The sequence below is a fragment of the Lemur catta genome, chromosome 11 (genome assembly GCF_020740605.2).
Source record: "Lemur catta isolate mLemCat1 chromosome 11, mLemCat1.pri, whole genome shotgun sequence".
Lineage (NCBI taxonomy): Eukaryota > Metazoa > Chordata > Mammalia > Primates > Lemuridae > Lemur > Lemur catta.
This window is the reverse complement of record NC_059138.1, coordinates 90,859,200-90,883,188: the sequence shown is the minus strand read 5'-3', so window position 1 is coordinate 90,883,188 and position 23,989 is coordinate 90,859,200. Positions and strand designations below refer to the sequence as shown.

At 46.9% G+C, this 23,989-nt stretch overlaps 1 protein-coding gene across 1 annotated transcript in view; it reads left to right on the top strand.

Moving 5' to 3' along the window:
* PKD1L1 (polycystin 1 like 1, transient receptor potential channel interacting) overlaps positions 1–23,989 on the top strand; it is a 130,236-nt gene that overhangs the window by 67,257 nt on the left and 38,990 nt on the right. Inside the window, exons 32-46 of the mRNA XM_045564209.1 lie at positions 331–558; positions 2,178–2,288; positions 2,407–2,564; positions 3,838–3,938; positions 8,607–8,799; positions 10,525–10,611; positions 12,686–12,893; positions 15,031–15,137; positions 15,936–16,152; positions 18,056–18,229; positions 19,476–19,595; positions 19,689–19,755; positions 20,340–20,386; positions 21,365–21,521; positions 23,279–23,411. Coding sequence (XP_045420165.1) covers positions 331–558; positions 2,178–2,288; positions 2,407–2,564; positions 3,838–3,938; positions 8,607–8,799; positions 10,525–10,611; positions 12,686–12,893; positions 15,031–15,137; positions 15,936–16,152; positions 18,056–18,229; positions 19,476–19,595; positions 19,689–19,755; positions 20,340–20,386; positions 21,365–21,521; positions 23,279–23,411 — 2,108 coding nt within the window. The remainder of the gene's footprint in view (positions 1–330; positions 559–2,177; positions 2,289–2,406; positions 2,565–3,837; positions 3,939–8,606; positions 8,800–10,524; positions 10,612–12,685; positions 12,894–15,030; positions 15,138–15,935; positions 16,153–18,055; positions 18,230–19,475; positions 19,596–19,688; positions 19,756–20,339; positions 20,387–21,364; positions 21,522–23,278; positions 23,412–23,989) is intronic.

Below are 23,989 nucleotides of genomic sequence, written 5' to 3'. Positions count from 1 at the left end.
TGTGCTCACGTTTCCTGCCAGGTCTCCATGTTGTAGAAATAATCATGGTATTAGAACTGCCTTTTGATGGGCTAAGAATCCCCAAGAAGCGCAGCAATTGCTAAAAAATGAATAAAATGTCACAGAACAAATGTCAAAACAAAACAGGTTTGTGTTTTACTGTTATTTGCCATTCATATCCTTATACCAAAATTTTTGCTCAGGCAAACGAATCCAATCTAACTTGCGATGGGGGATCTTTTCCATCGTCTTTCCCCTCTCTCCCGGTCTGGATTCCAGACGCTTTGGCCATTTGTGTTGCAAACATTCAACTCCCCTGCTGTGTTTCAGGGCTGTCTCTCTCTGACCCACGTTAGCACTGGGCAGATGGAGTTCCAGACGCTGCTTCATCAGAACCTTCAGAGCTCCGACCAGAGCCTGGGCTCCGTCCGGGTGCATGTCCCTGGTGACCTTGCCGGGCACAGTCCTGCTGGGGCGGAAACGCAGAGCCCGTGCTACATTAGTCAGCTCATACTCTTCAAGAAGAGCCCATATCCAGGGGGCCGAGCTCCTGGGCAGGTACATGACGGCAGATGACCTGCCACGTGGAATTTGCAGTAATTGGGCTTCAGTGACAAAAAGAGAGACGAGGTTGGCACATTTGCACCTGTTTTTCAGCTCCAAGAGAGGGGCCACTTAGAACATGTTACTGTCTCCACTTCTCTTGGAAGATCAGTTTCTCTGGAAAAATCCTAGCAAAACTAGGTTTCCCTGGTGCCTGGGTCATTGGGCCCATTCAGCATTTCCTGTGGAGCTTTCTAAGCCATCGTCATAGAACAAAAGGCTCTAGTGGGTTAGTGTGTGGTGAAGTGATGCTGCAAACACTGAGTGTCACTTGAATGAAGCTGGAGAAGGGACTGCCGAGGACCATCACTCACCTCTTTTCCTTCCTGCTCACCTGAGAGGCACAGCCGGACTGATCCAGCAGGGTGGCCCCCGGCTCCCTGGGAGGTTGGGCAGAAGAGGGGACCAGGGATATGTTAGGATGGGGCAGTCAGGGAGGATTGCCCCAGCCACCTGGCAATTTTGTAGACATCCACCTCACCTTCCATGTTCAGATGCTTTGTGAATGAGCCTGGGGTCGCCATGAGTTTGGAAGGGCAGACAGTGAGGATTCTCAGTATTTTCTGCACCTCAGCACCCCCAGCCCAGGCACAAGTTCCTGGCTCATTGGGCACCCAGTAAATGTCTGATGAAGGAATGGGCAAATTCATGAAGTATATCTTATTTTGGTTAAAAATCCTCATCTTTTAAAGCATTTACTTTTTTTAAAATAGGGAAATAGAAATGGCTAATCAGCATATGAAAATAATTCAAAATAACAAGGAATAAAGAAATAGAAATTAAAATGATTGTTTTTAACTTACAAAAGTGCAATTACTTAAAAATACTGACAGCTTGTGGAGGTGCAGTGGGTGAACCAAGGTGTCACTTGGTATGACCTTTCGGAAAGCACTTTGTCCCCATATGTCAGGAGTTCAACAACCTGAACCATGTTGTCACACCTGTTGTCACACCTGTGAGAAAAGATTTATTCAAAGCAGGATATTTCGTCTTATTTACTTAAATAATATTATTTATGATAACCCAAATAGAAATATACCTAAATGTTCAACATAGGGATACAGTTCATTTATAGCCAATTAAAATTATTGTCAATCAGAGAATTTTAGTGACTGGAAGATTTTATGGAAGAAATATAGAGGATGATTATCTGCTTAGTATGTATGTAGTCAACTTGTAGAAAAAGTTTAGTATGTGATATCCACAAATACGATCTCTCTGAGTGATGGAATTATAGGCAAGCTATTCTTCACCCTTCTGTATATCTTTTTATAACTTTCTGATTACCTAAAATCAGATTTTTTGTATAAGATTTCAAAATATAAAACAAAAAATACTTCAAAAAATTTTTAAGTCATTACTTTTAATATGAGTAATACAAATGAAGCATTATTGGCAATCCTGCCATCCTAACTAGTAAAACTGGTTTTATATTTTTCTATGATATCCTCTGATACCAGGTACATAATTTTATATAACTGTAACAGCAGCACCGTTATACTTTGGTTTCCTGCTTTTCTCACTTAAGTCTGCTGTTTGCTGTCATTGTTCTGAGATGGTCTTTGTTTCCCAAGATTGGTGGAGTCGTTCGCCTCACCCTCTACGACTGCTCCAGCAGAAGGCCCATCAGCAGACAGTGGTTGAGGAAACCTCTGACCCTGGAGTTTGAGGAGGAAGACAGCCCAGTAAGGAGACTTTCCCTGCTACCTCTGCTTCATTTAGCTAGCCTACGATGGCTGATTTTTAATGCATTTACTTTTCCAAAGGCAAAGCTTGCTTAACTTGTTTTCCTTTTGATGGCAGGATCATAGGAGAAATAAAACGACATTTGTATTGCTTCGGGATAAAGTGAATTTCCATCAGTTCACTGGACTTTCTGAAAACCCCCAGGAATCTCTCCAGATAGAAATGGAATTTTCTAAGCCCATCACTAGAGCATTTCCCATCATGTTGCTAGTAAGGTGTGTTGGTGGTGATAGTTACAGTGGGAATGAGATTGCAGCAAGAAGTATCATCCTTAAGGATGTTTTGTGAAAAAAAATCAGTGAATTAAATAGTTTTTAAAGCAATAATGAAGCTCATTATCTAAAGAAATTGTTATATATTCTGCTGTTCAGACAATAAGCTTCCTTGCTTTGGTTTTTGAGATCGAATTCCTACCTGTTAACATTTATTGGAGTGAGAAACATCTGAATTGCTAGTAGTAATACATATGGTCTTATTTAGAAATCTAATTCTCTCCAGTATAAGGCTGAGCCAGAATTCTTTTATTTTTTTTATTTATTTCTTTTCCCAAAAGGAGAAAATGTGTTCAGATGTATGTATCTAAGGAAACTTGATAAATCATCTTTCTCATGGATGTTTAGTTCATGAGACTTGAGTGGGCCCCATTTTACAACTAAATTACATAAGAAGGCTAAATAAATGAATATTGAAAAGATTCTTTGGAATCATACATTAAAAGTGCTAGTAGAAACTATTAGTTTGCAGAATTTCTGATAGGTCTGCGTGGGCAAAGTCTTGGTCGTTTCTCTTCTCTGAGTCCCATGTATTCTGGCCGTCTGACGAAGGTGTTAGCTGTTTGATTGCTCCTGATGGATCAGGTGGGTGTCTCGGCTAGATTGCGGGGTACTCATGAGCAAGGCTGTGTCTTACGCAGGTGCTGTCCACACAGCCCTTAGCAAGAGGTTTAGTCTCTGTCGTTGGCTGGACTCTCATTCTGCCAGATGAGCTAAGCCATTCAATGTCTGCAAGTGTCTATTTGCTCAGAGTTTAAATTTTAACTCAATTCTTTTAATCATACACCAAAAAGGTAAAACTCTTCTGAGAAATTTCTTAGCCAACTACTTTGTGCTTACTGCCCTTTTTCTGTTACCAGGTTATGTAAAGAGTTAATACAAACATGCAAATATAGGCACCTGCCGTGGGGCCCTGACCACAGGGAGCTGCTGCTCTTTATTCCATTCCTACAGATGGTGATGGTCATTCTTATTCTTGTTTTCACTGAAGTTTTTATTTTTTAATGAAATGAGGGGTGAAAGTATTATATAGAAGTTTTTATTAAAAGACCAAGTGGTGCCTCAGAATATGCATATTGACCCCTTTTAGCCCAGGCTACCTCCTTGCAGTGAAATGGATGTTTTGCTCAAATTGACTAAAATCTTGAGAGAGATTTAACTAAAATCTTTGAAAGATAGAAAAAAGAGACATTATTACTTTGTTTGTATACCCTAGATTCTCTGAGAAACCTACTCCCTCTGATTTTCTTGTGAAACGGATCTACTTCTGGGATGAGCCAATTGTGCAAATGTATATACCTGCTGTTTCACGGAAAGGTTAGTGGCCCAGATATCTTACTTTTCAATTCTGTTTATGCGAGGAAAACATCCCCTATAACATACGTATGCATAGCAGTGTTTTTCTTCATTCATGGTGCAAACATCAAAATCATTTCTATGCCTGCTTGTATACAAACTGGTCCACAGTAGTTAACACACTTAGAAGCCACTTCACAGGGAATTGCAGTCCTTGTTCTGCAGCGTGCTGGGGACAAGCATGCTGGGCGTGGGCCTAGATACATATGTACGTGTCTCCCAACCCCGTCTCCTGCTTCCCCAGGCTCTGCCTTTGCTCGCGCCGTCCTCTGTGCCTGTAGCGCCCCCCCCATTTCTTCCCTCAAACCAGCCTCAGCTGAGCCTCCCCGACCCAGGAGTTGAGTCAGGACTTTCAAGGCGTCTCTTTATTTCACGTATGAACAGAGAGAACATGACCCCTTAGATGCAATGGCAGGGCAGAGTGTCGGCCAGGAGTTGCAGAGGTAGATTTGGGGCTTGCCCCCTCACAACACCCTGCCCCAGTAGCTTAGGCTTCCAAGCCTCAGGGACCTCCCCTCAAAAGCAAGAAACTGAAGCTCAGTGTACTAAAGTGACCCACACAGGACTAATCAGACACCTACCTGACTTACGCTGATTTCTAGCAAACTGTGGCCATTGAAAGGAAGGGTTGGCGTCCGACTATCAGCTGAATGGACCAGACCTGTCAGCTCTACATTTTTCCCTAGGATATAATTATTTTCTTCCGAGAACCAGTCAGTTTGTTTCTTTTAAAAATGGGTCAAACTGTATTGCTAACCAAATTCAAATTCTCAATAACAATTTTTAAAATGTTGTATTTAATGTTTCTTTCCCATAATTTTTACAATTTCAAGTTGGCAGAAAAGTAGAAAAATATGTACAACAAACACTTGTGTCCATTTCATCAAGATTCACCATTTGTTGGCATTTTTGCCACGTATGTTATCTGCATTTGTGTGCATGTGCATGTGTGTACAGGAGGCCTTCGTGGGGCGAGAATGAGCCATTGGACAGAAAGGTTCAGACCCCGTGACACTCCACCCCTAAGTACTTTGACATACATCTCATAAAAACAAGGGCATTCTCCTAAGGAACTCAGTACTATTAAAATGAAAAAGAATCAACATTAATTCAAGAATATCTACTCTTCAGTCCATATTTAAATCTTTGAAGTCTCCCCAAATGCCTTTTATAGCTCTTTATATTTTCTCTGAGAATTTAAAAATTTTAAAATGTTGTTACCTGGATACCTTGTATAATGCTTAAGTTGGGGCTTTTCATGTGCCCATCACCAGTATAGTGTTCATTGTGCCCAACAGGTAAGTTTTTACCCTTCAACCCTCCCATCTTCTTCGCTTCTTGGTTTCCAATATCCTTTACATCTCTTTGTGCCTGTGTGTGCCCATCGTTCAGCTCCCAATTATTAAAGAGTACATGAGGTGTTTGTTTTTCCATTCCTGAGGTACCTCACTTAGGATAACAGTCTCCAGTTCCCTCTAAATTGCTGCAAAGGACATCATTTCATTCCTTTTTATGGCTGAATACTCCGTGGTGTATAAATACTACATTTTCTTTATTCACTTATGAATTTATGGGCACTTAGGTTGATTCTACATCTTTGCAATTATGAATTGTAGTGCAATAAACACTCAAGTGCAGGTGTCTTTTTGATATAATGACTTCTTTTCCTTTAGGTAGATACCTAGTAGTGGAATTGTTGGATCAAATGGTAGGTCTACCTTCAGTTCTTTGAGGAATCTCTATACTGTTTTCCATAGAGGTTGTACTGATTTGCAGTCCCACCTACAGTGTATCAATGTTCCTTTCTCTCTGCATCACTGCCAGCATTTTTGACTTTTTGATAATGACCATCTGACGGGTGTAAGGTGGTATCCCAATGTGGTTTTAATTTGCATTTCCCTGATGATTAGTGATGTTGAGCTTTTTTTGTATGTTTATTGGCCATTTGTCTGTCTTATTTGGAAAAGCTTATGTTTATATCTTTTGCCTACTTTTTAATGTTTTTTTTTTCTTGCTGATTTGAGTTCTTTGTAGATTCTGGATATTAGCCCTTTGTCAGATATATAGTTTGCAAATATTTTCTCCCATTCTGTAGGTGGTCTGTTTACTCTGTTGATTATTTCCTTTGCTGTGCAGAAGCTTTTTAATGTAAATAAGTCCCATTTATTTATTTTTGTTATTGCTATATTTGCCTTGGGCTCCCAGTCATAAATTCTTTGCCTAGGTCAATATCTAGAAGAGTTTTTCCTACATTTTCTTCTAGAATTCTTATGGTATCATGCCTTATATTTAAGTCTTTTATTCATTTTGAATTAAGTTTTATATATGATGAGAGACAAGGGTCCTGTTTCATTCTTCTGCATGTGGTTGTCCAGTTTTCCCAGCACTATTTATTGAATAAATAATACTTTTCCCTAGTGTATATTGTTGTCTGCTTTGTCAAAGATCAGTTGATTGAAGGTAGATGGTTTTATTTCTGGGTTTTCTATTCTGTTCCAATAAAGATGCTGTTTTGTTTACTATAGCTTTGTAGTATAATTTGAAGTCAGGTAATATGATGCTTCTAAATTTTTTCTTTTTGCTTAAGATTGCTTTGGATATTCTGACTTTTGTTGTGGCGGGGGGAGGAGGGTTTCCAAATGAAGTGTAGAATTATTTTTTCTAGATCTATGAAATATGATGTTGGTATTTTGATCATGATTGCATTGTAAATCACTTTGGGTAGTATGGACATTTTAACAATGTTGAGTCTACCAATCTATGATCATGGTATGTTTTTTCCATTTGTTTGTGTCATCTATGATTTCTTTCATCAGTGTTTTATAGTTCTTATAGAAATCTTTCACTTCCTTGGTTAAATATACTCTTAGATATTTTATTTTCTTTGTAGCTATTGTAAATGGTATTGAGTCCTTGATATGACTCTCAACTTGACTGTTATTAGTATATAGAAATGCTACTGATTTGTGTACATTGATTTTATAACCTGAGACTTTGCTGAATTTATTTATCAATTATGGGAGTCTTTTAGTGAAGTCTTTAGGGTTTTCTATATATAAGATCATATTATCAGTGAACAGGGATATTTTGACCTCTTCTTTCCGGATATGGATACCCTTTATTTCTTTCTGTTGCCTGATTGCTCTGGCTAAGAATTCTGGTTCTTAGGGTGAATGCTTTCAACTTTTCCCCACTCAGGATGATGTTAGCTGTGTCATAAAAGGATTTTATTATTTTGAGGAATGTCCCTTCTATGCCTTTTTTGTTGAGGGTTTTTATAATGAAGAGGTGCTAAATTTTATCAAATGCTTCTTCTACATCTATTGAGATGATCCTGTGGTCTTTGTCTTTAATTTTGTTTATGTGGCCAATCACATTTATTGATTTGCATATGTTAAACCATCCTTGCATTCCTGGGAGAAACCCACTTCATCACGATGAATTATCTTTTTGATGTGCTGTTGAATTTTGGTTTGCTAATATTTTGTTGAGAATTTTTGCATCTATGTTTATAAGGGATAAGGGTCTGTAGTTTTCTTTTTTTATTGTGTCCTTTCCTGGCTTTGGTATCAAGGTGATATTGGCTTCATAGAATGAGTTAGGGAAGATTCCCCCTTTCTTGATGTTAGGAATAACCTCTGTAGAATAGGTACCAGTTCTTCTTTGTAGGTCTGGTAAAATTGGGCTGTGAATCCGTCTGATCCAGGATTTTTTGTTGGTAGATTTTTTTTATTACTGTTTTGATCTCACTGCTCATTATTGGTCTGTTCAGGATTTCTGTTTCTTGATTTTAAAGCTCTTTATATGTTAGGACTATTTTTAAAATAGTAAATTTATCAATTTTTTGCGTGACTTTTAGAGCCATAGTTAGAAATTCATTTCTTACATCCGGTTGTAAATGAAGTCATTCATGTGTTCTTTTAGTACTTGTGCAGTTTTGTTTTGTTTTTCCTTTTACATTTAGTTATCTGATTGTTTGGTGTTTATTATTGCATATGGCATGAGGTATATCTCATTCCATGTTTTTATTATACAAAGGGCTAATATATAATTGTCCCAACACCATTTGTTAAAAAATCTTAAGAGCAAATTTTAAGTAACTGAAATGTTAAACACTTTTGCTTCTAAACATAAAAATTTTCCAACAATGATAGGCTAAAACTACATGGCTCATTTTGTTGCCCTTTCCAAGGTGGGTTCAGACTCAGGGTATGCTGAGGTTTGGCAGACTGACTGAGGAGCTGGGGAGAAACAGGAAGTGGGCTTGGGCAGCACCTGGAGAACCTGACCCAACCCTCCTCCATCCCCACTGGGGCCATGGGGTGACCTGTTCAGGGTGTTGGGGGGACTTAGAAAATAGGGGGCCCTAGAAACACTGTTTTCCTTCCCAATTCTCTGCCATTTCCAAATGAAAATCTGCAGCTGAGAGCTTTGACTGGGTGAAGTATGTAATCCACAATTTAAATGCTCCAGGGATAAGAAATGGCCAGGATTTGATTCACTTTTCAATTCTTGTCCATCTCCTACTCCTTGTCCCCACATGCCTACTACTCTGTCTGTGTTTGGAATGCAGTATGCCTTTCTGCAAACTGCAGCTAGCATTTTTAATTTATTTTTTTCTCTTTTTAGATGCCAACATAGGCTATTTATCCTTATTAGATGCTGACTATGACAGAAAAGCTCCAAACAAATATTTAGCAAAGGCAGTGAACTATACAGTCCGTTTCCAGTGGATCCGATGTCTGTTTTGGGATAAGAGAGAATGGAAGTCTGGAAGTTTCTCCCCACAACCAGGAACTTCTCCTGAAAAAGTTAACTGCAGGTATAGACACACTGTTGAGAAAGAATCTGGGATTTTAGTAAGTGACTACATTTTCTTTTGCATGTGGCCCAGCCTGGAGCCTTTCCTGAATCTTGTCCTCCCAAAGCCAAGGCACTCTAGCCTATGCCTTTTGTGGCCATGGTCCTCCCACTCTGGGTGGCTCCAGAGGAGCAGGAGCTGGTTTGTAGATTGCCCCTATGCCCATCCCCATGGTGACTGGCATGTCGTAGGTGTTTAGTAAACGTCTGTTGAAGAAATGAGTCAATAGGTGAGTGATAGGTGACTCCATCGTGCTGTTATGGTAAAGGTGCTGACCTCCTTTGAGTGTGCAGGCAGGCAGCGCCCTCTGCTCTCCCCACTGTCCCCTGAGGCCCTGCCAGCCCCTCATCTGCGGAGGTGACTGCCCTCCCCCCACCAGTTGCGAAGGTGGCCTTCCTGGAGCAAGCAGAGTCTCCACACGGACATGAGCAGCCTTCTCAGGAATTTCTGGGAATATGAGTCATGTCATTAAATTAGAAATTCTTTATCATCTAGCTGGAAAACTAACAATTCTATGAGAGGCTCAGTTCATTCATTTTTGTTGTCCTTACCTTTTCATTAGGATAGAGATCAGCAATTATTAGGCATATTTAGAAATATAAATAGTCATTTCCTTCTTAAGAGCAATTAAGCCATAAGAAAGTGTATTTTGTCCTTGACTGCCAGGAGGCAAATAGGCCCAGATCATACCATGTCAGTGCAATTCATATTAATAGCTATTTATTGCTTTTCTTATGTTATGCTCTTAAATTTATATTAAGCCACAGCTAGGAACATTTGAACTTACTGGCAATGTCCCAATATTGTGCTTCAATATTAAATTATTGATAAATGCATTAACATTCATTCTCTATTATATACCACTCTCTGCTAGACACTTTTCTATGAGCCAGGGTTACAAAAAAGAATAACATATGCGACCCACTCACAAGATAATGAGGGTGAGATAGATTTTAGTTAAAAAGAAAAAAAAGTATTTATAGTGATTGTCAGGGTAGGAGTTACCAATGATGGGGTTTGTAATGCCAGCAACTGACACTTAGGCAAAGGCTTACAGAGTTTGACTAGTTGCTGAGGTCGGTCCACAGCTAGGCTGTGATTGGGACCTGCGTGTCTCAGGCTGCAGCTGCACTTGGAGGGGCTGTCCTGGATCTGCAACACGCCCCGACACCCAGCAACTCCAGACAGTGTTTGAGGGAGCTGCCTGCCCCAACATTCAGACAGGAGGATGTATGGCACATCAGAAGGGTCCCTTGTGTCTAAGTAGGTTTTAGATGAATACTTTAAACTGAGTCTAAATCATCAAGGTATAATTATTATAATTTGTCTTCCTTTTAGCACCATTTGTCCTTCCTTTTAGCTCACAGCAACCTCAGACTCCTGGGTTTAAGTGATCCTCCTGCCTCAGCCTCCCGAGTAGCTGGGACTACAGGCATGTGCCACCATGCCCGGCTAATTTTTTTTCTATATATATTTTTAGTTGTCCAGATAACTTATTTCTATTTTTAGAAGAGATAGGTGTCGCTCAGGCTGGTCTCGAACTCCTGACCTCGAGCGATCCACCCGCCTCGGCCTCCCAGAGGGCTAGGATTACAGGCGTGAGCCACCCGGCCCTTTTAGCACCTCTTTTAACCAGTGTCCATCACATGTAAACAGCTTGGGTTCTAATGAGCATTTCCCCCGTAGCTATGACCGCCTTGCCACGGCATTCTCTGTCCTAAGAAGAAGACCAAATGCCAGTTTTGAAGTGAGTGACATTTCCGAGTTACAGAGGTAAGTTCTATTTTCTAAATCAAGACTTCATAGACTGTTTTATTTGTTTTACTGTCCACTCAGAATGCCCATATATTGTTCAATGGATGTTTGAAACCCATGTTACTTATTATCATTTTGTTTTTTGAAATATGGGTATTAGTAAATGTCTTTTAATTATTATATAGTTGAATGTTATATTCAACTGTCTGTCTATACTCACTGACAAGAAATTTCTAATACAGGAAAGTCAGCATAGTTTTCTACTTTTAAGTTTGGCTTTAGTTCAGTGTGAATTTGTTCAGTTATTATTGGTTGTGTTAATGTTTACAGTGAAGTTACTGCCTGACTTGCCTGTCCTGGGTTACGCTTATTCTTACAGGCTAATTATCCATAGCTCCCGCTTTCTCTCTCAGAAGTGTCCCATTTTAGATAATAAATTTTAAATTTACCCTATTTTCATAGCCACTGTTTTACATGGAATGACTATATTTAGATTCGGAAATATGGGTAAATCGAGTGTAAGCTCATGTGGGCAGGAACCTTCTCTGTCTAATTCATCAGTGTCCATCTACATTGAATATAACACTTGACCCATAGCAGGGACCTAGTAAATATTTGTTGAATGAATATCTAAGGCAAAGTCTGCATTTTCTGGGGTATTAAGTATTAAATTTTTTTTCCATTATATTCATGTAATATAAAACTCTTCCTTGCTTTATCATTTAATCGATAATGTTACTTTCTAGACTAGTTGGCATATCAGATAATTAGTAAATAAGATGTTAATTACTAATGCAACAGATGCAGGGCCCTGAGAAGGTCACCAGCCGTCTGGTGATCAGGGCTTGGAGGACAGTGGCCTCACCCGTGGTTTCTGCAGCATTGGTCCCACTGGCGTGGGGGAATATCATGGGGGAGCATCCCTCGGGAAGTCCAGAGACAACATCTGAAGTCACACGGGGGCAGTGGTGTCTGGGACTGCTGGCCAGGATCTGAGAGCTTCCAGGGAGTGGTCCAGGAGTGAGAAGGACAGGCCAGGGCTGGGCGTCCGTGAGCGCCCTGCTGAGGGTGGGGTGGAGCTCTGAATGGGCTCCATCCTGGTAGGGAAGGAGAGCGCCAGGCAAGACACCACGAGCAGAGCCCACCCTCAGATGGGGTCACAGAGCACTGTGGCAGGGACAGGGAGGGCGACATCCCCACGCAGCACAGGCTCCAATGCCCGCCCTCTGAGAGCCCATCAAAGGTCTGCAAGACAGGTCCAGGCAGCACCCTGTGTTAGTCCAGAGTCCCAGCACAAGCGATTGGATATGAACGTCCTTCCGTGAGTCTGTGGGGGTTCACTGCTCTCTCCTAGCGCCAGGAGTGGTGTGTGGGAACAGGTGAGTGGAGCCTGCAGGTAGAGAATAAGCAGCACCACCCACAGGCGCAGGTGGGAAGCAGAGGGGTCCCCACAACATCTTCAGCACCGCCTAGCCTTGTTCTGCTGGGAGGAGAGGGAGGCAGGGACACTGTGGCACTTGCACGTTGGGAGCATTTTACATACATTGTATTGCTCAGTCCGTATCACAGCACCGAGGGCAGCGTTCTCATCCGTATTTCAGAGTGACAGGCCTCAGGTCCAGCGCGGCACAGCTCCCTGGCTCGGAGGCCATGCTGGAGGGGTGCCGGTCACTGGACCTCAGGACGGCTCTGTGCCGTCAGAAGCCCTCTCGACTCAGCAGCTGGTGTGTTTGAGAACATCCCAGCGGAGACCAGCAGCGTGTGTGTCTGTGTGTGTGTGTGTGTGTGTGTGTCTGTGTGTGTGTGTGTGTGTGTGTGTGTCTCTGTGTGTGTGTGTGTGTCTGTGTGTGTGTGTCTGTGTGTGTGTCTGTGTGTGTGTGTGTGTGTCTGTGTGTGTATCTGTGTGTCTCTGTGTGTGTGTGTGTGTGTCTGTGTGTCTGTGTGTGTGTGTGTGTCTGTGTGTGTGTGTGTGTCTGTGTGTCTGTGTGTGTGTGTGTGTGTGTGTGCACACCCGTGCAGAGGGGGGATCGGTTTTTTCTAAAATGTCTATTTCCTTGAATAATTCTGTTTATATCTTTCTTTTTGTTTACAGTCACACAGAAAACCTCCTTCCCAGCATTTTTATTGTGGTTTTTACGATTCTTTATGGATTTTTGATTGCTAAAAGCAGACAAGTAGACTGTTACGAAATGAAGAAAACGGGGTTCATCTTTCTGCACGGAGCGCCCCTGCCCGGCCGCGAGCTGTACGCGGTCGTCGTCGACACCGGCTTCCGCGCCCCGGCCAGGCTCACCTCAAAGGTAACTCGGGCGTCCTGTGGGCTCTCTGGTGGCGTCTCAAATGTGTCGCAGGCACAGGGGTGGCACCAGAAGCGACAGGGTGATGATTCGTCTGTCCTCTCTGTCACCTGTCTCATTCCTGGGGTGAGGCTCAGCTGCCCTTCTCGCTGCCTCCCGAGACCTGGCCATCTGTCGGGGCGGGAGGCGGGACCCCTTCACTTTCTGCAGCTGCCACCTCAGATCTCTTCTCCTCGTTCTGTCTTCACCGGGGATGGAGCCCCGGGAGATTTGTTCCATCTCTGAGTGGGTCTTTGAGACGCTGAGGACCCAGCTGTGCTCGTCTGAGTTAATGTGAATCCAGTACCCGCTACCCAGAGGTAGATCTAGGGCAGGAAGGGCGAGAAGGGTCAAGACCAACTCTGGGGACAGGCGGGACATGGCTGAGTGGGGGGCTTGGGGCCAAAGCCAGTATTCCCAGAGGAGCTGATGGAGGGCGAAGGGGAGCAGCGGGTGTAAAGTGCGGTGGGAGGAGGAGGAAGGGATTGGGGCACCCCTGTGCTGAGGGCGGGTTGTGGGAGCCAGGTCTGCGGGGACACGGAGAGGGGAGCCCAGGCAGAGCCGTGTGTAAGCGGGCTGTGCCCACGTGGGTCCTGCCGGCAAGGCTTGCTGAGACGGGCAGCTTCCCTCTGCACATGGAGTTCACTCTCCTGTCTCCTGAGGGAGCCGAGACCGCTCTGTGGGGTCCACAGTATGGGGGGTGCGGAGAAGGAGGTGTAGGTGAGGGGGAGTTCTCTCGGGGGTGAGTGAGATGAGGGGCCACTGTGTAATAGGAGAGTTGGCGGCACAGCACAGTTTTTAAACCTTTACGGTCTCAGTGACTATAAGGCCTTAGTCTATCAACTATGTACTTATATAGTCTACCAAATATATATATATATACATATACCTATATAAATTCACAAACAATGCATGCCATACAGAAGGGAATGTTTTTAACCTAACAAAGAACATCTACCTATAGCACTCCTAATGTTCAATGGTGAAGCTTTAGATGATTTCTAAGATATCTCTGCCATTATCACTCCTGTTTGTCATTGTGCTGGAAACTCTGGTGAAGACAAAAAAGCAAGAAGTAAAATAAGAATATAAGGTTTGGAAAGGGAGAAAAAGATGGTTCTTTGCACATGATGTGGTTGTCTACAAAGCAAATGCAAAAGAATCTTCAGTCAAATAATTAGAATTGGTAAGAATGTTTAATAAACTTGCTGGATTCATGACTGAGAAAAAATCAGCAAAATAAACTCTATAAAAAAGCAAAAACTATTTACAACATGTAATTGAAAACAAGAGCCTCTTCATCACAGTCACAGGGTGGTGGGATGTCTAGAAGTTAGTTCATCAAACAACATTTAGAAATTACTCAAAGAAAATATATACTTTGAGGCTGGGTGTGGCTCATGCCTATAATCCCCCCAGTTTGGGAAGATAAGGTAGGAGTGTCCCTTGAGCCTAGGAGTTCAAGACAAGCCTGGCCAACTTAGCAAGACCCCATCTCTACAAAAAAGAAATAAAAAAGAACACATATACTTTGGGATGGGGAAGGATTTCAAAAACAAGAAATAATTATGGTTCTTAAATGACAGCTTGAGAAATTACACTACATCAGAATTGTAAAATTCCATGTCACAAAAGACACGAGTGAGGAGTGACAAGCCCAGCCTGAATGGCACGTTCCTCCCCAGGGTGTTCCTGCACCCACCCCTGCCTGGCTCCACACCAGTGTCCAGGCGTCCCCAGCGTCTCCCCACCAAGCTGGAGGGAGGAAGATGATGCAGGCACTGTTGTGTTCTCCTGCCTCCTGAGGAAGCAAATGCCCTCCGGGTCCCAGTTGGGATCTGGCTTTTCTGGATCAACTGTGTGGAAAACCAGCCAACCCCATGAGGCTCCACTCCTGGGGCCTCCTCCGGGTCTCTCCAGGGAAGCCGGGGCTTTGGAGGGGCTGTGCAGGCCACGGCATGCACCCCTCGCCCCTGGGGCCAGCGTGTAGCAAGCCGCTGCTGGTTTTGTGGAAGGATGGGAGGCTGGGAGAAAGTGTACGGAAGCCCCTGCCTGGCATTGCCTGTGTCTTCTGTGAAATATCCCCTGCTTTCGTTTTAAGGTTTACATTGTTTTATGTGGTGAAAATGGACGTTCAGAAACCAAAGAACTCTACTGTCCAGAAAAGCCCCTGTTTGAAAGGAATTCCAGACACACCTTTATCCTGAGGTATTCTCAAATATTCCAGCTGCACTATGCGGGAAAGAGAGGCCAGTCAGGACCAGTGCAGGCTCATCACAAATCCAAGAAAGTAGAATACATAGCCTGGGTCTCTAATAGGGAGCATCAAGTTACGTACAACTTTGTGAAGTGTTTTTAGTTTGTTATTTGGAGTAGATTAAGCAGTGTGTTTGTGTGAGGGGAGGAGGGAAGGGGGAGAGAAAGACTTATTGATTTTGCATGTTAGTAAAGTTCCTAATCACAATGTTTTCTGTGTCACTAAACCTGCTTCAATTAGTTAGGCTCACCCCAAATCTGGAAGAGCAGGACACATGATGTCACGTGGATGGTAGGGACAGAGGAAGGAAATGATTTATCAAGATGGGGGGCAAGCACCTGATGTTTTAGAACATATGAAAGTACTGAACTAAATTATTGTTACTCCTGAAAATTTCATTTATAATAATATTTATTGGAGTATTATATCTGTATTAGGAGTTAAAAGGTTTACTTCAGACTAACCCATGCCAGATACAGATACATTAGCAAGATTTGAGTGACTTTGTTTAGAGAAACTAACGGATACTGAAGACCTGTGAGCACTGCCACCGCTCAGTGGGGTTCACTGACCACTGAGCATGTTCCAGGGGGTGTCACGTGTCACTCTCTATGTCAGTTATCTGTTGACACGTCCCATCCGCCTCTCATGACCATCAGTGACGTGAGGGCGGGCACCAGTGCTGGCACGTGCCAGGACCATGCCGTCCACACATCCGGCTGATGCCATGCTGGTGTGTGTGTCCCCAGTGCTCCCGACCAGCTGGGCCCGCTGCGGAAGATCCGCCTCTGGCACGACAGCCGTGGGCCTTGCCCGGACTGGTTCCTCAGCCACGTGATGGTGAAGGCGCTGCGCACAGGACAGGCCTGGTTCTTCCCCGCCCAGTGCTGGCTGGCAGTGAGCCGGCACGACGGCCGCGTGGAGCGGGAGCTCACCTGTCTGCAAGGGGGACTTGGCTTCCGGAAGGTGGGTCCGTCCAGGCCGACGCCAGAACATGGCACCTGGCTCTGCCTCTCTCACCGCAGTTATTTCTTTAAACTCATCTTATGTTAATTGTATTAACTCTTTTCTTAGTTAATTTGCAAGATGTTTATATCTTAAATGATGCATTAAGTGGCCATCCAAGTGCATGGATTGACTTTGCCATTTATTAACTATCGCAGTATTGCTTTTCTTCGTTTGATTGTAACTGTAATAATGTTTCTGGAATTTCTGGTTGCCAGTGGTCTGCAGTGTCCAGAAGGCCTCTAATTAAAGACTTTTCAGTGCCCCATGTGTATCCTGAACAACCTCGATAACTATCAACAGAATAATCCGGATGTGGTCAGGGCCCAGATGGCAGGAGATGGTGAAAGTGACAACATCGTCACTAATCTCACAAACCAACTATGAAGGTTTTGAGTTTTGCGTGTTTTTTTCCAGCTTTTCTCTATATACAAACATATTTTATACACTTGCAATAATAATGTTGTGTATTTTGCACTTTATAGTTCAACACTTTAGAGGAGATTTCTTCATGAATTTTCTTTAAAATGATTTAAGGGCCATATAATGGCCCACTGTACACTAGTCTCAGCTTAAGCATCCTCCTGTGGGGCATTCACAATTTTGTTTTGTTTATTATGGCAGTAGAAAATGTAGCCAACACCTTCATGCATGGCTGTGTTCCTGGTGAGTAAGTCCTGAGCCTGGGTCTCACATGGCAGTGAGCGTGCAGTGCCCACCACCCCACTCTCGCTAGATCTCGCCAGGCCACCGGGCTCTTTCCAACCTGTCCCCTTGCCGCCTGCTGGGGTGAGGGGCCAGGCTCACGGCCTTGGCATTTTCAGGCCTGACATTGCTAAGTTGTTAGGAAACATGATTGCAGTGAAGTGGAAATGAGTTTCCATCAGCTACGCACATGGAAATTCTTCAACACCTAAAGTGAAGGCCAGATTCCGCGGAGACCGTCCCTTGGACAGTTGTTTCCATGCGAGTGACTGGTTAGCTGACCATGGTAAACAATGGGGGAGATGCATCATTCGTTCTACAGCTATTCTGCTTGAGAACTTCTCATGAGAAACCTATACCTGCTAATTTTGTCATATTTAAGCATGTGCAGCTGTGTCCTATGAATCAATGGTCACTTGTTGGCCAGTCCTTTTGCATAGAAAAAACGTATTCTTTTTCTGTTAAAACTGTCTGGCATTGGTTAATGTATTCTGCACATATTCCATAATGTCAGTCCTAAGTATAATTCTGTTTTTTCTAAAACAGTGTTGAGCACCAAGCTTTATTTACATTGACTTGAAACTCAAAATCCAGTGCCATGTATTCTTAAGCATCACCTGCCGTGCGGCAGACACTGTGCAGGCTGCTGGGAACAGAGGTGGACAGGACACGGTCCCCTCTTGGTGCACTCACAGCCCAGTTAAAATTAACTGTGCTGCCCAGAAAGTGCTGAGAGTGGAGAGGTTTTAAAAAGTCCGTTAGAAACACAAAGGAGAGAGGTGATGAGAGGCTCTAGAGGGGTGGTCTCTTGAGCCGGGGTGTGAAGGCACTGGAGAGCCAGACAAGTGAAGCCAAGGAAAGATTTGTGCCAAAGCTCAAGAGGCTCCAGCAGAAGGTCGTGGTGGGCCGGAGTCCAGTGTGCTGGGAGCTTGGCTGGGGTGAGGGGCTGCAGAGGTAGCAGGAAGGAGGAGCCGGTTGCCATGGGCTTGGAGCAACGTGCAGGGCGTCTGCCTGTTCCCACAGCCCACCTAGCATCCGCTAACAAGCCAGGAAAGTGTGGGGCTCTGCCCAGAAGATTACTGGTGATAATGAGGATTTTGCCCTGTTCACCTAAATGCCCGAATTCAGAGAGCACTTCTGTTACTGGTTTCTGTTTCAGCTTTTCTACTGCAAGTTCACGGAGTACCTGGAGGATTTCCACGTCTGGCTGTCCGTGTACAGCCGGCCCTCCTCCAGCAGGTACCTGCACACGCCGCGCCTTGCCGTGTCCTTCTCCCTGCTGTGTGTCTACGCGTGTCTCACTGCACTGGTCACGGCTGGAGGGCAAGAGCAGGTGGGAGCGTCACTTCCTTACAGTGGCTTCCAGACCCCAGACCGGCAGTGTGGCCCTCCTTGACTAAGGAATTAACAGAGCTCAGTCCTCTGAGAAAGATTTAAACCGGTGCCTGGAGGGCCCACAGGGGACGCTGGCCGGGGAAGGGGACACCAGGGGTCTGCAGGGTGGTGGGCTCTGGGTGGTGTCAGTGCAGCCTTGCCTCACAGGGCCACTGCGCTCAGCTGGCAGCAGCGGCGGGAGCTCACACCCACGGGTGCCACAGGGCAGGGCTTTTCCAGAGAGCTTGGCAGACTGGGCTGTCTTATGAGAATGTCCTAAAGTTTTTCTGTTTTTAAGGTTGGCAGTTCATTCAGATTTTAAACAAGTCAGAGAGCAGTTCTGATGGGCACATTTGCCCTTGGGGTGCCAGTTTGGACTAGCAACGCTGGTCTGATTGTTCCTCGTGGGATGTAGAGAATTAATTCTGAGTTACCACCAGCAGTTAAAATGGAGATGCTGCCTTCCCTGGGGAAATCACAGCACGGCTTTGGGGTGAGGGAACACGGACTTGTTTCTCAGGACAGCCTCATGGCCATTTATGGTCCCGGCTGGGTTCACATGGCCCAGACGAGGCTGGGGAAGGTGGTGACAGGTCTGTCTCAGGGGTGGGGTCTGTGAGCCGCCCACAGGACAGCAGGGCGTGGTGGCTCCCTGCACGGCACCAGGTGTCAAAGAGGTCTGATAACAGAGGCTGGCAGAATTTTTTTTAAAAAGAATAACATGTTCATAAAATTTGTAATAAGAGGATGAAGAAATATCAGATAGCAAGGAGGGAACAGCTCTGTCCACCTGGGAAAAGATCGGGGCTGCAGTCAGGAAACCTGGAGTGGCCTCTCCTCTGAGGTTGACAAGTTGTCTGATCTGGTCCCCGACCACCCGTCCTGCCACATCCCACTGGGGGTGTGGACGCCTTGCTGGATCGCACAGGGCCTGCGACAGGGGAGCACGTGCCTGGTGTAAAGCAGGCGCCAGCAAACGTTCGGTCACTCCAAAAGGATTTGTCTGTGAGGAAAATAAAATGATTTATTGTGACTTTTTTTTTTTTAACTCCTGGGATAGAAGGGCAAAGATTCATGAAGAGGGTACTTTCGGTTAAATATAATGTGTATATTCATGTTAAATATATTTGTAATTTCAAAATGACTGTGCATTTTAAGTTGGCCTCTGCTCGGGTTATAGTAACGGCTGCTGTTGGATTCTGCAGCTCCTGCTGGCCGGCCGCCCCGCGGGCGGGGCTCCCGGGCCCTTCGGGGTGGGTCTCCTGTGTGCCCTCCTGGCCTCGCTGGGGGCCCAGCTCCTGTCGCTGCTCTTCAGGCTCAGCAAGGCACCCACGGCCTGCCTGCCTGGCCCCGTTCTCCTGGGCAGCCCTGTCACTGCTGGGACGTGCCCCCTGGGAACAACTTCTCTGCTTCTGCAGGACGCCCCGGGCCCTTCCCACGCTGAACCCGGCCCCCTGGGAGGAGCATGGACGGAGGCAACGCCGGGTAAATGTGCATTAAAACACTTAGAAACTCTCCAGGGCCTTTTGGACCAATCGCCTGCTTTCCATTTGCATTGTGTTTATTATTAGTAAAGTTTAGCGTCATTTCATGTGTCTGAAAAAGCCATTTTATTTTCTGCAGTTGGTCCGTTTCCTTTGCCCATATTAACCTTGTAAAATCCTTTTTCCTGAGTGATGCATGTTTTTTACCCATTAAGAAAACTAGGCCTTTGCCGGATGGGTAGTGAGTGCTTTCTCCAGTTGCTATTGCCATTTGACTTTGGTTATTACTTAAATTTTTTTTCTAGTCACATTTATTAATACTTTTCTCTTAAGGCTATTTTTGCTTTTTTTGTTAACCATTTTCTCAAGCTGCTGTGTTTCGCTAGGCGGGTGGGTGTGAGGGGTCGTCCAAGCCCCCGCCAGGAAAGCAACATCAGGAAGTCCTCGTCCTAGCTTTGTCCTGTCTCTCAGAAAGGCTCATTCTGGCAGAGTCAGGAAGAAAGAGTATTTTCTGAAGAAAGCAGTGACCTTTAAACATATCCTTGGTTTTGAATCATACATTTGCCTGGTTTTCTTTTTAATCAGGCCCCCATTCCCGCAGAAGGACACCAGATGCCCGGGAGCCCCACGAGGTAACCAGCAATTACCTGCTGCAGCTGATTCTCCGGCGCACAGTGCTTAGCAGTTAGATCTCCCCGGCGTCCTCCCTGGGCTGTGGTCGGGCCCTGGGCGGGTCAGGCCCAGGGTGAGATGGAGACAGGAACGATCCACACGAGACCCACGGTGCTGGCCGGGCCATCCTCCGTAGAGGGGGGCTGTTTCCCAGGCCACAGGCCACGGCGGGCGGGAGTCTGGGCAGAGGCCAGAGGCAGGAGGCGGGTGAAGGGGGTGCAGGCCAGCAGAGTCTGGAGAGCCCGAGTGCACGTGCAGTGAGACGCTGGCAGAGCCGTGGGAGCCACGCTGTGGGGCAGCAAGGCGCGGGTGTGTGCACCGCCAGCTCCTTGGCCCATGCGGGAGGAGGGGCTGGGAGGAGCTGCCCTGTGGTGGGAGCTCCGTCCGGTCTCAAGGAGGCTGTGGGATGGGGCAGTTGAAGCTTCCAATGGCGCAACTATAGCGTCCCACTGGCAGTTTGCTTTTTGGATCTGTGCGACTGTACCCTTCCTGTAGGTGGGATTCTCCTCCGAGGGGGTGTTAGGACACACACGATTCCCTGTGTCTCCCAGTCTCTAGCTCCCTCCTGGTCCGGAGCTTGGCCCTCAGCGTGCCCCTCCGCCCCAGACACCACGCCAGGGCTCTGCACCCTCTCACCCCAGGGCCTGTTGCTCCGGCCGGATTCCCTCCTCTGGCAGGACCGTGGCTCCCAGAGAGCAGCATGCAGTCACCTGACTGCGTACAGCCGACATTAGGCCACCAGCACTGCCCCACCATCCTCCAAGGGGAACAAAGGACCCAGCCCCCGGGGCTGCTGCGCTTCTTCCCTGAGCTCCGCGTCCCGCCCCGCTGTTCCCGTTCTGTGCGATGCTGGAAAACCGCACTGCATGGAGGGCGCAGCATCACATGGAACGCCTGTCCAGGGAGACATTAACCTCGGCCTGACCTTGTCATTCCAGCATCCTGCGTCCGCCGTTCTCTCTGGGGATACCTGGAGGAAGGCAGCAAGCGGCGACAGTGCAGCCAGTCCAGCCCCCGAGCTGGAGGCCGGTGGGGCTGACCATGGCGGGACTGCTGTGAGCAGGGAGAGCCACAGCTGCCTTCCCCGGTCACAAGGTAACTGCGGTCCTGTGGTTTGTGGTGTGCAGTCCCCTTCCTGCTGGCCTGGCCCCGGCCTGCAGCCACTGGGAGAGGCAGGAGCGGAGCCACAGTAGGGCCAAAGGTCACCAACCCTGGTCTCAGCTAAGAGCCAGGCGTGGGCCCACCTGAAACTGAGGTGCCCAGCTTGGCCCCACAGTCCTGATGGTTTCTGCCATGTACGTGACATAGGTTTGGTCAGATCATTTTAAAAGTCAGCAGTAAACTCTTAACTTTCCTTTAAGGATTCTGGAATGTGAAGCTTTGTAATTTTTAGTGCTAATTTAAGTGAATAACAGTCCCGGCTTCAAAGGATGCTGGAAGCTCAGCAGTGAGCTGGCAGAGGCAGGGAATTACCTGGGAACAAACAGGGCTGCATCCAGGGAGGACGGATCCTGCTGCAGACTGGGTCCCAGGAGGGCCACCAGGTCCCTCTCAGTCACGTCCAGGAGGTGACTGTGGGCCTGGCCTGCAGGGGTGCATGGCTGCGGGGTCCTGGCACTCGTGATACACGAGGATTTGACTTTCTCAAAGCTCCAGATCAGTGCAGGTCCTGGAGCACCAGATGCAGGGGGGGCGGCTAGCAAAGCCTTTGTGTGCGGCAGAGGGAGGCGCGTTCAGCCTGGCACATCGTGGTGCACAAAAAAGACGGTTTCTGTGAGGGAGTGAGGCTCCGAGCAGGTCTGCAGATGCGCCTGCAGTACAGGCACTGGTGTCGGTGGGGAGCCACGGTGCACACTGGTCCCAAGGACCGACCACCCTCCCGACAGCTGGACACGTGGCCTGGCTGGAAGGGAGCGTTCAGGACTGCGAGGCTCACGCTGGCAGGCCAGACACCAGTGAGGCTGTGGAGAAAGCACGGCTCAGGACGACTCCACTCTCCTGGCCCCAGCTCCACAATCCTTGATTTGTGTTCGGCAGATGTCCCTTGGTTTGCTGAATACCGGCTTCCTGGCAAGAGCCCCTTAGTCTGTTAAAATGTGTTGTGTTTGGCTGCTCTGGGTTAACGTCGCATTCCACCTCCGGATGTGCCCTCCCTGGGGACTTAACCTCTCAGAGCAATCACGAGAAAATGGGGCTCCAGATGGCTCCACTCAGGGGCATAAAAAACAATACAGGGTGACCCTCTGGTCACATGCATGGCTCTGGAAATCTCCCAGCAGGGAGGGGAGGACGAGGATGGGGGAGCAGTCATAGCTTCATCCCTAGCAGGATGTGGGGACTCGATCCAAATCGGAGAAGACCCCGTGGGCTCCGTCAGCCTGCTTAGTCTTTGGGGTCTGAAATGGAAACTGGCCCTCCTACCTCTGATGTTGGGGGCCCCTTGGCCAGCACAGGAGGGGAGGCCGTAAGGGCCCACTGAGGCCACTGCAGGGCCGGAGTTGCTGCTCACGCACCCCTGTCCCTGCGCGGCCCCTCAGGTGGGCACTGATGTCCCAGCCCAGCGGTCAGGCGGGAGCAGTTCCCTCGCACTCAGCCTGTGTGTTCTGTTCAGGCCCCGATGGGCAGGATGAGGCCCCACACTGGGGAGGGCCATCTGCTCTCCTGTCTGCTGATTCACAGGTTAATGCCACCTGGAAACAGCATCACAGACACACCCACAATGGTGTTTGGCCGAATGTCTGGGCACCCCGTAGCCCAGCCAGGTGGACATGTGAAATTTGCCGGTGCACCCTCTGTGGATGGAGATGCTGAGGTCTGTGAACCCACCTCGCCTCTGTTCTTTCCCGCCGCAGCCCCCAGCAGTGGTTTGGAAGGACTCGCGCCCCCGTCAGGGGCCCGTCTGCCTTGGTCCAGCTCTGCAGCCTGGGCCATTTGTGGGATGACTTCGCTGGCCTGTGGTTTGGGGACAGGATTTCTAGGCTACAGGTGAGTTGTGAAGGTCTCCAAATATCCTCAGGTCCTCAGATGAAAAGTCTAGCATCTGTTAGGAAATCCCTGCACTTCTAGGAACTCATCAAATGCACGCACCAGATGTCACTTATTGCTATTTTTTCCCTCATTTCTCCTTCCTGCCTCACAGTCAGCGGGGCGGGGTGGAGTGGGGTGTCGAATCATATGCAAACCCCAAAGAGTGGCTCGGCCCAGCCAGTTCTGTGACAGCAGCCGGCCTGGCTGGAGCCCCAGGTATCAAACAGAATCCACAGGACTCCCACCGGAGGAAGGAAGGAACCCAGCCGCGGGCTCCTGAGAGGGGCAGGCTGCGAGCTGGATACATATGCCTGCAAGACAGGGATTGTGATGCACGTGTCACAGATCCCAGTTCTGTCCTCCACACACACTGCCTCTCTGGCTCCCGTGCAGCTCGGGCCACCATCGGAGACTACAGGGTCACTCACTGTGGCTCCGTGGGCCACATCTCCACAAACCGTGAAGAGGAGCTGCAAAGCCAAGGCCCCTTCTCCCCAACTCTTTCCTTTCCCCCAAGTGCACATGCTTGATGACTC